At 38.9% G+C, this 14,174-nt stretch overlaps 1 protein-coding gene across 3 annotated transcripts in view; it reads right to left on the bottom strand.

The window, feature by feature from the left end:
* LOC145675726 (uncharacterized) overlaps positions 1-14,174 on the bottom strand; it is a 1,359,799-nt gene that overhangs the window by 78,294 nt on the left and 1,267,331 nt on the right. For all 3 annotated transcript variants that reach the window (XM_081746346.1, XM_081746345.1, XM_081746348.1), the window contains one exon: positions 8,780-8,921. In XM_081746346.1, coding sequence (XP_081602472.1) covers positions 8,780-8,921 — 142 coding nt within the window. The remainder of the gene's footprint in view (positions 1-8,779; positions 8,922-14,174) is intronic.

The raw sequence follows: 14,174 nt of genomic DNA, 5'->3' as shown, positions 1-14,174 counted from the left end.
GACACGGTGTGGGCAGTATCAGACGGTTAATCAGTACTGTAAACGATAATGGAGAATGTCATATGTTCTTGTGGGAATGTTACCAGCATTTGACAGATTTTGAAAGAGGTCTCATTGTAGATCAACATTATGGTCAAATCGTACAATAGGCAGGCGTATGAGGCATTCAAAGGTTACAGCAGCCCCATGTTGAAATAATTGTGAAGGTTATGGAAACCATACGCGTTGTCAAGGTTTGGGTGGACCAAATCTGCCCACACCAAGGAAGAAACGGTTTATTGTGCTCCAAAGCACATCGTAACCAGGGGCGTATCCAGGACGGACTTCTGGGGAGGGCGGCAGGTTGTAATCCTGCTACTTAGAGCTACTTTAAGAGCTCCAAACTCTGGGATGGGTTTTATTTATGTATAAAATAAGAAAATTTCCTCTTCTGGGGGCATTAACCCCTAGATCCGCCCCTGGTCGTAACCCCTTTATATTCACACCTATCTGGACTCACTATAAGACTCCATGTCATCCCACATCATTGGTCTAAGATTGGAAGGAGCCGGACTATGAATTGTTGTTCCATGCGTACGCAGCCGTTAATACAACACACGCGGCTGAGTTTGGAGTAGTATCATACCCGAAAAGCATGGATTGATGATCAGTGAGTCGTATCATTTTCAGCAATGAATCTCGATTCATCTCCACCTCAGATAGTCATCGTCTGCGAATATGATGGCTCCGAGGGCGGAAGAGGACATATTCTGACAAGTTTTGGAGACACACACCGATATTCCTCCCGGTGTCATGAATGGGTAAGACTTCAGGTCATCTCTGTAGTGATTAAGAAACTCTGACTCAACACTGGTACGCCATGGGCATCCAGAGCCCTCTTATGAGATAGTATCCTGGTACGATCATTCAATAGGACAAGGTTCGTCCACTGCATGTGTCTCTAAGAACTACCTCAATAATGCTGACAGTGTTTCTTCCAAACATGGTTTTCCCCCCCGGAGCTCTAGTACCGCAATGCTCCCCGGAATACTAAGTGTGCCCCCCGGAACATTTTTTCTGAAAGAACGACTGATGCTGAGGTACTCCCTTGGCCAGCAAGACATTCCCGAGAGAACAAGTGCGGGACCAGCTCGGACGTCAAATACGTCCCAATGCCAATCCAGGAAATCGAGAGCCAGTTACAACAGTTGTGGGAGCCCGAGAGACATCCTTCCCAAGATAATCAATGCATCCAAGTCCGAGAGGATGTTTAACCAAAATTACATTATAACGTTGTTGCATGTAATTTTGATTACAGCTTATGCTGTAACTTTTAAATCAATTTCCACATCACAACAATTTTAATGATGAAGTCGACATGATTTTAAAACTGCGACTATAATGATATTTACCCACAAGGTTAGAACGGCATAGATTAGAATTCTCTATGTCATTGTAGTGCAGTATTATTTTCAAACAGATTTGTTCTTAGTTAAACCGCAGTTCTTACTCAATTGTTATTTTGTGTCTGCACTGTACTTCATTTAATGTTTCTTTGTTACAACATTCGTAACACGTGTAAAACAGCTGGCTAGAGTAGGGCGCGAAAAAGAACTTACTTCCGGGAGTATTACTCTCCCGGGCGGGTCGTATTTAAGAGGCCTGATCACTGCGAAATTAAAATACCGCTACTTTTACAGTATTTATGTGATATCTTCAAATAGATAAAAGATAATCGAAATGTGGAACAAGAGCGCGCTAGAAAATATTTTACATGAGATAGCTACCGTTATCATGAGTCACCTACTAGCTTTCCGTTTGCAGCCAATTAGAAACACGAAAATAAATGTCGATTTTCTAAATGGATGGAAATCGAAAGCAGATAAGTGAGTCGTGATAACGGTATCTCATGTAAAATAATATTGTCTAGTGAGCTCTTGTTCCACTTATTGAAGATATCACATAATTACTGTAAAAGTGGCGGTATTTTAATTTGCTAAAGATAAATTGTTAATGGTCGTTACAGGTGGCGCGTTATTGATAATTTCACGGTTTATTTTTGTCAGCAGCTTGCTTACCCCTTTGCTTGTTCTTCACGTCTCTCCTTCCAGTTTGAAAAAAAAAATACATATACACGGCATATGTACAGTAGAAATTAATATCCACCTAGTTCATACGTATGGAACCACATCTAGAAGATATGAATTGAATAGCCATCCAGTTCATGAGTTCTCTTGTGACTATGTGTTTTTAATAAACTTGTCCGGGGCGCAAGAGACCCATATCTCATTTCAGGTGGGTAGTCACATGGTTCGGTAAGTTGTCGATCTATGTCCCAAGTAGCCTTAGTGCCGATAAGGGACACTAAACTCAAAATCAACCAATTAACCATACGGATGATAGATAAATAAACACATACAAAAAATTTAAAAATAGCCGTCTGGTTTATAGATAGGTAAAGAAGCATATACAGCACAATAAAAAATCAAAATAATCTTCCGGCTAATGGGTAAGAACAAGTACAAACAATAGCCACTCGTTGCTATGTAAAGAAGCATTGCAGAAAAGGTTAGAATGGCCAGTTTCTTGTTCTCGTAGTTCAAAAGTATATATCTAAATTGGAAATTAGGAATCTGCGGTGTTAAGAAATAAGATTTTGAAACATAATTGCGCGTACGAAAACTGACTAATTATTGCTTCAGTACATTTATATTCAGCTAGGTGTACTGTACATGCCAATTAACATTCCTCCGCTACAAAGCATTCCGATTTCTGATAGTTTTAGAAAAACAGAAACGAATTGATCGGAAGACGCCAGAGGCAATAAATCAGGAAAGAAGGAACGAATTAGAAAGAATATCGAAAGGAACAGAGTAAGCACAAAGGATAAGTAATTAATGGAAAACAGTACTCAGAGTGAAAATTACGAAGGTAAATTTATAACAAAAGGGGCTTAAAATAAGCGGATACCGGTAATAAAAAAAAGAAAGCTCCTCTCGTGCAGGACCTATGGCCTATATAAAATTAAGACTCAACACAATCGCGAACTCGCAACATACGTACAGGAAGTGATCTTAAAGTTTTACGTCCCACGGTTATGCCGGCTATGCTAAAACACGGCGATGATTAGAAATGAATTTAAGAGTAGAATGAAGAAAGTGGGAGAACCCCGAGAAAATCCACGCACACAGTTCTTGTCCACCACAAAGCTCACTTGGCGCGAACTTGAAACGAATCAAGGAGCACAAGAAATGATGGGACAAGTTATAACAGTTCGACTCGGTTATCTATACGCCCTTGTTTTCCACTAGTAGCTATTTGACATAGGCTGGGCAAACCCCTGCGAAACATTCGGACGTAGGCAAGACAAGAAAACATATGCCGCATAGAGAATTAAACCTGGATCCTCAGTTTATATATAAAGATTATATAATAAAAATTAATAAATGGATGCTTGATAGGTAAAGAACCATTTAATAGGAATTATTAAAAAAAATTAGAGAGAAAAAGAGAGAGAGACTTTTAAATTTTTTTTAAAAAATAAAAAAACTTTTCTTTTCTTCTTTTGTGTGTGTGTGTGTGTGAGAGAGAGAGAGAGAAAAAAAAATGATTTTTTAATTTTTTTTATTTCTCTCTCTCTTCTCTTCTCTTCTCTCTCTCTCTCTCTCACACTCATAAGATTTCGTTAATGTAAAAAGAATAAAATAAAATAGAAATGAGTAAGCGTTCAGTTGATAAGTCAGAAAGCATATCAACAGATATTAAGACTAATCCGGTTGATAGGCAAATAAGCCCATACAATGAAAATTAATATCCATGCAGTTGAGAAGCATAAAACTCATGCAATAAAAGTTAATAGCCGTCTGGTTGATTCGTAAATAATTATATACAATTAAAAAATAATAATAGCCATCCGGTTGATAGATAAAGAAGCACATACAACAGATATTAATAGTCGTCCGGTTGAAACGTAAATAATTACATACAATTAAAAAAAATTAATAGCCATCTGGTTGATAGATAAAGAAGCACACAACAGATATTAATAGTCGTCCGGTTGAAACGTAAATAATTACATAGAATAAAAGATAACACGTAAAGAAGCACATACAATAGAAATTGATAACATCCAATTGGTAGATGAATATAAAATCAAAAGTACTATGAATAAACGGACGGCGTTGCCACGGAGTCAACTCTCTCAGCAGCAGTGACAAACTTTTTCACGGAAAGCTTTGAGCAGAAAGCACTAGAATCAGCACTATCCCTTTGGAGATCTTGGCTTTTTGGGCTATTTTTGAGACTTTCAGTCAAGCAGCTACTGCATCGTCACTATTTATCCTAGGATCATGGTTCATGCCTCATTCTCTTCAGAATAGAGCTGGCTTTCAAATGGTACCACTTGCATGCTCATACCATATACCAGAAGCGGGAAAAAATTGTCAAAGTGAAAATTTCGGAAGGAAATTTTTTTCTCGAACTTTGGCCCCCCTGGACACCCCTGTGTGATCGTAGCCATCTAAAAAAATTCTGATAAATAGTACTTGGCATACTGAATGTGTGTGCCAAATTTCAAGTTTCTATCTTGAATAGTAAGGGCGGGAGAATTTTTATCAAAAATTCCTACAATGCCCCAAATCACCATAAAACACTATGATCTCAGGGGAAAAAAATCCTGAGACATCCCTAATAGGACTATAATCCACCATCATTCTTTTCAGAATAAAACTGTCTTTTAGGCGGTACCATTCACATGTCTCCATCATGTATCTAAGGCGGGAAATTCCTGGAAAAAGGGATTTTTTGGGGCAAAATTTCCCTTTTTTCAACTTTTGCCCCTCTGGACCCCCCTGTTTTTACGCAGAAATCGGAAAAAAACTTCTGATAAATACTACTTGGTGGACTGAATGTTTGTGCAAAATTTCAATCTTCTACGTGAAAAAATAGGCCCGCCAGAAAAAATTTCCCTACCATGCCTCACTTTTACCCTATACAGAAGTATATTTGGATAAAAATTCACTGAGACGGCCCTAATTACCCTAGAATAATAATTCGATCGTCGTTCTCTTCAGAATGGAACGGCCTTTCAGACGGTATGACTCACGTGGTCCTATCTTGTATGTGAGGCGGGAAAATGACGACAAACGGGATTTTTGGGGTAAAAATATCCCTTTTTTACCCCTTTGCCCCTCTGGTTCCCCCCCCCCCTGTTTTAGCACTGACATCGGAACAAAAAATCTGGTAAATACTACTCGGTGGACTGAATGTTTGTGCAAAATTTCAATCTTCTACGTTCAAAAATAAGCCCGCCAAAAAATAATGAACATAGGCTTAAAAAAGGAAAAAATACATTTTAAGATTATGACGTCATCAACTCCCATGTCTGGACGCAGGACGGTCTAAAACCATACGTAATGTCTTCTACAATGTCTCTGGACTTGAAAAAGAAAAAAAACGGACGAAAAAGCTCAAATAGATGAGAAATAACGCAATGTACCATGAAAAACGCGTATGGTACAAAATGTACCATAAGATCCCCAAAGGGCTATTAAAGCCATCATGTTTCTATAGGTATGTTGATATCTTTGTCATCTGGCCTCATGGAAGAAATGCACTGCAATCGTTCCTGGAATTTCTCAACAATCAATACAGCAACATCAAGTTTATCATGGAAATAGAAACAGAAGGCTGCATACAATTTCTAGACATCCTCATTCGTCGCAAACCTGATGGAAGTCTGGGTCACAGTGTTTACAGAAAACCTACCCACACTGGCCTTTATCTTAATGGAAACAACTTTCACCATAAATCACACAGCGCAATACAATAATCAGCACGCTTGCGGTTAGAGCAAAAGCCATCTCAGACCAAGAAAGCTTCTCCAGTGAACTTGCACATCTCAAGAAGACTTTACTGCAAAATGGATACAAGGAAGATGACATTCGATTGGTCCTGAAAAGAACCTTTGCCAGTAAAAAGACCACCACAGAATCTGAGATCCAGTCAACATCGCAGTCCTGCCTTACACGATGGGAAACTATCTGGAAAAATTGCAAGAACCAAGAAGAGACTAAAAATCAAAATCATACACAGACCGCCATCAAATATCAGAAACATACTCCTTCCAGTTAAAGATGATTTGGGTCTTAAAACACCAGGAGTATACTGCATTTCCTGCGAATGCGGGAAAACTTACATAGGAAAAATAGGATGAACAAGAGATCATCGATGCAAGGAGCATGAGAGATACATCAAGCTGTTTTATCTGGAGAAATCAGCCCTGGCGGAACACAGTACAACAGAAGGACATAGAATTTTATTTTCAGACACTAAAATTATTTCAAAGAGCTCAAACCACTAGGATAGGATAATTAGAGAATACATATTACATGATACGTACATTCGGAAAGAACGAATGTGTGTGCGAATGTAAATCTTCCAGGACCGGAGGTTTTCTCCTGGAACGCAGGATTTCCGCGTGTTCCGGAAGAACGAATGTGTGAATGTGTGAGCTCGATGCATCCCCCGGCATCCAACCGGATAGGAACTCCGGATGTATCGGGCGGGAGTAACTGTGATTCGGTGCAGGAAATCGTGTAAACTTCAACGTATAAGCACACCAAGATCCCATGGAATAAACGCAGAACCACATAAACAAGGAACTCGGAAAATGATAACATGGTGACCCCTTTGTGACTTGGTTGTATATGTGCTACCATCGGTCCCAACGCATACGGCTGTAGGACACAACTGACCAGGGCAAGCACTAAGTGCTCCGAATGGGTCCTGAACCTGAGGCCGCTGCGCTGGGAACTACATAAGCATAAAATCAATCACCAAGGAACATTAAGTATTTGATTTTAGCATGGGATCAATAAGGAACATTAAAGTTTACACGACTAGTGAAACAGTGAAATTTGCAACAGTGTAGTATTTTTCGTATTAGGTGCTAGGATGTGTATCCACACACAGAAGTGTGAAGGCGCTTATGTTAAGTGGCAGCGTCGTTAAAGCGTTTAGTTGTGTTTAAGTAAGCATGTAGAGAGATAGTGCTTGATTAGGAGAATGTGGTAAATTCTGAGTGAGAGAACCAAAACAACAAACAGGTGAAAAGCCATGTCATACAGGTGAATCTAAAGAGAACCTGAATGTAGAGAAGATGATGATAAAATGAAATATGGAAGGATAAGTATGACACACAAAACCAAAGAATGATGGAAACAATGGAAGATGGGTAAGCCTAACTTGGGTTGAGAAAATAAAATAGAATAGGTATAGTTAGTTAGCTTTAGAATACAACACTAGTTTGGTAGATTTTCTATTTTTTCATTTTTATAACTTTTTTATTTTTAATTTCTTTTTCAATTTCGTGTTTGTGCTGTGGTTTCGCCCCAAACCCCCTCTCTTGTCCTTGTCCTTCAAGCAAAAATAAATGAACGATGAAATAAATGAAGCAAAAGAAGATTGCAATGATGACAGCCATGTTTCGGTTAAACTTTCAGATGCCGAAACTGAAAGATCGCGATCTGAGTAATCAGAAAAAAAAATTAAAGAATCTCTTCCCATACTACAAGAACCCATCAACATCAACAGAGATACAAGATTCCAGCTCAGCCAGACATGGATACCAGTCATAAAGAAAGCATATATGAATACGGCCAATCAGCGTCAAGTTATAGACCATCCAATCAGAAACACGGATTCTTAAGCTCCCCCCTTACCTCTCCTATATATTGTACACACTAATTGGTCTCAGTATAATCGCCCTGTAGACGAGAACGATGTCAGTTCTTGAAACGTCGGCTCTATCGTTGGATTTCACCTGGCTGATCTCCCGAGAACATCTCTATAAAATTAATTTTGTCCGGCATGAAAGAATGCATTTTTTTCTGACAGAAGAGATACAAACATGAACCAAATTTGCACATAACATGTTTAAGATATTACTTCAAGCATATACATCAGCCTTGAAATGTTAACTCCTTGCGTACCAGTAGAACCAGATGGATATCATAAAATACTCCTTTCAAAATACCAGTAACATCGATGGGGACGTCATGAAAACGTATCCTTTATTAAGCGTCGTATGAATCCTGGAGATGATGAAATTTTTTAGTGAATGCAAGGCACGAGTTAGTTCTAGTATTTCTCTTTAGGTGACAGCACCGTACTGATTAGAAAGCAAAAAAGAAAAAAAGTTGTCTCAATAGATGACAGGCCTAAGGGAGCATTCAATTACGACATAAAAGTGTTTGTTTTGACGATAAACAATTAGTAAATTCGAGATAGGAAAAAAAAAGAAAAAAAACTTTGTTTTTGAACTTCAGTCAGTGTTGCCAACCCGAAGCAGCATAAAATCCCTTCAGAACATCAAAATTTCCTTTTTTCAGTCCAAATGTTGCACAATGCAAGTATATTTTTTTACCACTAGTGAGAAGGCTCTTCTCTTGCCTGCACAATAACTATGCCCTATATAACGATACAGATAGTCTTTTAACACCTAGTATTTACAGCACGCACGCATGGGCGGAGTTAGGAATTGTGTGCTAGGGGGCAGACCTCTTTTCTGCTGGAGAGCACGGTAAATACAAATGAAAATTGAAGGGTCTTATAAGTGGCATATTTACTTTTTGTCAAATAGTTGGGGGGCAATGGCCCCCCCATAACTCCGCTCATGCATGCACGTAGGAAAACGACACCTGGAAAGTAAGGCATTAAGGTGATAGTGAGATTTATGCTATTATTACTTAGATAATTAATACTAAATTAATCTTACATTCTCACTATATGATAGACTCACCTCTATTCGTAAAGACGGCTCTGCTTGGAATTGGAAGAATGAATCCGATACACTGAGGTTTCCTATACGTGTCGGATTTTTATCTAACTTCTCCTTGTCACTGTGTGGAGCGAAGAAATGAAACGTAACCTCACCATTTGTTCTGAAAAGGAGAGAAAACATTCTATGTAGGTTGCAAAATATCAACTAAATATTTATGCTCAATGGTATTTTGTTATACACGGTGGGCCGTTAAGTTCCTTGACACAAATGAGTTTGAAATGAATTAACTGTCACTTACGAGACCATGAAATTACAGATTGCTTCAAATGCATATCGGGGTTTCAAGCCTTTGTAGTATTAATTACATTTAACTTGCAATTATAAAAACACATGAAATGAAAGAGCAACACAGTTTTTGCTATAGGTGTTCAATATGAGCACAATTCGTCTCACGACACACATCGAGTCATTAGGCATGTTCTTCCCAAACTTTCATCAGTCGTTTAACTAATCACGTACTTCGTTATGCCAGCGAAGCGGCGCGCCATCTTGCTGCCAAATAAAGTAATCTGATTTACCTTCTTGCAATTGACGATAGAGCCATAGTTGTAGCGCATCAAGATAAGCACCAGTTACAGTTGCTTCACCGAATAACAAGGCCTATAAACCCTCCGCCGGGAGGATTTTTCTGACATCTAGATGCGAAGTTTATGAGTGTTCACATGACCACTTGGGTGAAATGTTTATTCATCACTGAAGACGACACGAGCCAGAAAATTTTCATCGTCAAGCAGCAACTAGTCACCATCTTTGCTACTAGCGCTTTCTAACGGCAGACAGAGAAAACAGTGCATGTACATGCGTGCGTACAAAACTGTTTGAGTTGCTCTATCATTGATTTATTATTTATAATTGTAGATGAAATGTAATTAATACTACAAAGCCTTAAAATCCTTATATTAATTTTGAAACACCCTGTATTCCCAGTTAAAGAATAGGGTACCCAAATCAAGTTTAAAAGTATCTTCCATCATTTTCTATATCCTTTAAGTAACATAGCATTATATCACTGGTCTAGGAAGATCCACTACATACCAAGTCTGTCCAAATCTTTGATCTGGAGGTGGAGACAGTGATGCTAACCTGAAGCAATACACAATCCCATCTTGAAAGGCAGAAATTCCCATTTTGCTATTAGATTTCCCGCGTTATACTAATTACAAGATTTAAAAACAAAATGAAAAATGAAACCATTGTATGTCATACATTTTCTTGAATACATGAGTAAGCTAACCGTAAATTTCGATCTTCGTTTATCGAGTAGTTGATCATTATCATAGTTATTCTGCCCTTATTGGCAGGACACTTGCCGCAGCTGAGAATCTTCCATGCTCCATGGTCTTCCGCTAAACTCTTCACCTTCACGTATGATCTTTCTGTCTTTATATCATCCATTAATTGTAGCCTCTTTCACTTCCTCTCTCTCTTTTCTGTCACTATACCTTCTTGCACGTCTCTCATGATAACAATTTCTTCCCAGGCATGTTCCAACCAGTTTCTCTTCCTCTTCTCCATAATATCTAAAAGTGTTCTTTTCTCCCACACTATTTCTAACTTCCTCTCATTCCTTTTCCACTCGAACCAACTAATTCTTTCCATTCTTCTCCACACCCACATTGCGAAGACTTCCAGTTGTTTTTCATCACTTTTGCGTAATGTCCATGTTTCCGCCCCATACAGTACAACATTCCACACGAAGCATTTTATGAGTCTTTTTCCCAACTCTCTATTCAAGGTCCCACAAAACAAACTTTCCTTCCTCCTAAAAGGCTTCTTTCGCCATTCCTATCCTTGCTTTTATTTCACGTTTGCACTTCGTGTCATCACTAAGAATACTACCCAGATATCGAAAACTATTCACTTGTTCTATTTTCTCTCCTCCCACTTTTATATTTGGCACAAACTTCGTTCCAATCACCATGGCTTTTGTCTTTCTAACATTTATTTTCATTCCATATTGTTCAAAGTCCTTCCTCAAGTTTTGTACCATCTTATTGATTTTCTTTCCAGACTGTGGAACAAGCGCCATATCATCTGCAAATCTTATGCATCTAATCATTCAACGTTCTACTGAAATGCTGTCTTTATCATGTAGGCTCTGTTTCATTATCTCTGCTAGATAGACATTAAATAGTGTTGGTGAGAGGCAGCATCCCTGTCGAACTTCATTTCCAATTGGACTCTCCTCCGTCAGTCCCTCTCTTATCCTAACACTTACTTGTTGATTAATACATAAGTTTCTTATGAGTCTACAATCTTTTATTCCAACCCAATCTTCTTTATAATTCCCAAAAACAATTTCCAATTCATGCGATCAAAAGCCTTTTCTAGATCAATAAACATGGCACACCTCTTTCACTTTTTCCATAAAGCTTTCGCCGATCGCCTTTAATAATCCATTTGCATCTCTTGCAGTGGCGGATCTAGGCCGGGGCCGGAGGGTCTACGCGCTTCAGTTTTTGAGTGACAAAAATAACTCAAGCTATTATTTAAATATTTTTGTAAGTGGTCTATGTTTAGCAGAAGGGGTCCAGCTCTTTTCTCTAAAAAATGGTACAATTTTGGTAGTTTCTGTTCACATTCGGTTAGTTTAGGGCAGGATAGGTTAGTTTAGATTAGGTTAGGTTAGTTTAGTTTATGTTATATTAGTGTAGGGGTCCCGCATAATTTTCCAAAAAAATTATAGAATTTCGCTTATTTCTACTAATATTAGGTTAGTTTAGGTTAGTTCAGGTTAGCTTAGGTTAGTTTATGTTAGGTTAGATTTGGTTACGTTATGTTACGTCTAAGTACTTGCATCATTCATTTCTCCTGTAAATTTTGTGTTTTTTACGTGCTTCTGGACCCCTTGTACTAAACATACTCCTTGTAAGTTTATAGTAAACCTGATATGTGTATCATAGCCGGGTTCTGACAGTCCTCCTTAGTTTTTATCATCTAGATCCGCCTCTGATCTCTTGTGCCCTTACATCTCCTGAACTTGAACCGTTCCTCCTCAAGTTTTTCATATGTTCTTGTATACAACTGTATTTTCATTATTCGGAGCAAAATTTTAGCTGCATGAGCTATGAGACTAATAGTTATATAATCCTCACATCTCTTTGGGCTCGATTTTAGCCATCGGTATCATGATCGTCTTCAGGAAGTCTTTTGGCCAGTCCCTTGCTTCATATATTTCATTGCATAGTCGCAACAATTCTTTCTTTCCCTTGTCTCCTATATTTTTAATGAATTCGATTGTTATGTTATCTATTCCTGTTGCCTTTCCATTCCTAAACCCGGATATAGCCTTTTCAAACTCATCCCGAAGAATACTAAATCCTTTATCATCCTCGCCTACTTCATTTTCCACTTCAACATTTAGGCTACACGGTCTATCCCTACTCTCATATAAGTCTTCAACGTATTCTTTCCACCTTCCTATGACCTCATTTCTCTCGCTGACTACCTCACGCAGAATCGTCGTGCCACTGCGGAGCAAGTGACGGAGGAACTCAATCAGCACCTCCCCCACCCTGTTTCGACAATCACAGTCCGCCGCGAATTACATTATATGAACTTACGCGGTCGTGTTGCACGGGCCAAACCGCTCATCAGGGACCATAACGCTTTCGCACGCCGCAAATGGTGCCGCGACCATGCGACTTGGACCGTTGAGAACTGGAAACGTGTGATATGGCCGGGTGAGTCATCCTTCTCCCTATTCCCAACCACGGGACGTGTTTATGTGTGGAGAACGCCCAAACAAGCTTATGATCTGCAGTGTCTCCGTCCAACTGTGAAACATGGCGACGGCTCGGTGATGCTGTGGGCCGCAATATCATGGTTTCCATTGAGTTCTGTGGTCACACTTAGCGGACGAATCACTGCCAACGTTTATGTCGCAATTTTAGGAGACCACTTGCATCCTATGGTCCGGATGTTGTTCCCGGACAATGACGCCATCTTCTAGGATGATAATGCATCCATTCACACAGCTGGCGTTGTTCCAGCGTGTTTTGAGGAACATCGGGATAAAGTTCAATACCTCCCCTGGCCTGCCCAATTCCCAGATCTCAACATAATTGAGCATCTGTGGTCCGTCTTGGAAACACGACTCCGGCGACGATTTCCACCTCCATCCTCTCTCAGAGAATTGGCCGATGCCCTGCATGAGGAATGGTGTAAAATTCCACTTGCTACCATTCACGACCACTATGTCTCCATCCCACGTCACATCAAGGCTGTTCTGAAGGCGAAAGGTGGCCCGACACCATATTAATCTGTTAAGTTGCAATTTCGTTCAGGTGTTTCCATTTTTCTGATCACAATATATATATATATATATATATATATATATATATATATATATATATATATATATATATATATATATATATATATGAGGATTTTAAGACAAACTGGAATCAAATTTATTAGAGGTTTAGAGTTCGAATTAGGCATGTTCGGAATTAGGCAATTTATGAGGGTATTAGGGTTTGTTTTTTGTGGACTATTGTTTGTATAAACAGATTTAATGGTACTGGGTTTGATTCCTGAATGAAAATAGACTCTTGGACTAAGTGATATCAACCCACAAGTACCTAGATAAACATTAACCAACTGAGAACAAAACAAGTGTAATTCTAGATTTGGACCATGGACTTTTGGTATATACCGTGTTTGTGATTATTTCCTGCTTTCACCTCAGCCGAATCAGCTGATCATTCCATTTATGGTTACTCAGTGCACGATCAGTTTGTAACGTTCCTCTTTGAGCGTTACATTTTCTCAAAGAGAATGTTTGCGGAAATGTTCAATCAGCTCTCGGCTAATATTATTTCTTTTTATTTTCTCAATTCTCGACTCTCATGAAGGATTCAAGATGGTCGACAATTGGACTAGTGCATGTAGATGTAGTATGCTACTTTCCTTTGTACGTCTATGGTTTGCGTTGAGCGGCTTTTGAGAGTAGCTCGGATCGTTTGAAATAATTTAAATTTTTGTGTTTCATGTAAAACGGAAGGATTATTATGAATCTGCATATATAAATGCCCGTTTATATAATTTTTATTCTCCTTTAGTTATATTTGTTTTATTATAAAATCTGTTATTTCCATTCTACGCTCTGATGCGTAGTATGGAATGACCAATCCGGAAGTGAGAGGGCTGCGGAGAGCCCCCTCTGGTTCACCTTTCCTTTGTACTACGAACTGCGAACATGGCCGTGGTGAGGTGAAAAGCACGATTGTCCATATTTTCGGATATTAATTTACAGTGAATTATGCGGTGAGTGGCCGTTCTTTAATATAAATATTTAAAGAAGCTGTTTAGTCGAACGTTATGCTAGGCCAGCGGGTATAAACAAGAATCA

Source organism: Thermobia domestica, chromosome 18 (genome assembly GCF_964235325.1).
Source record: "Thermobia domestica chromosome 18, izTheDome1.hap1.1, whole genome shotgun sequence".
Classification (NCBI taxonomy): domain Eukaryota; kingdom Metazoa; phylum Arthropoda; class Insecta; order Zygentoma; family Lepismatidae; genus Thermobia; species Thermobia domestica.
The sequence above is the reverse complement of the archived record's forward strand: the minus strand, read 5'-3'. Positions and strand labels throughout refer to the sequence as shown.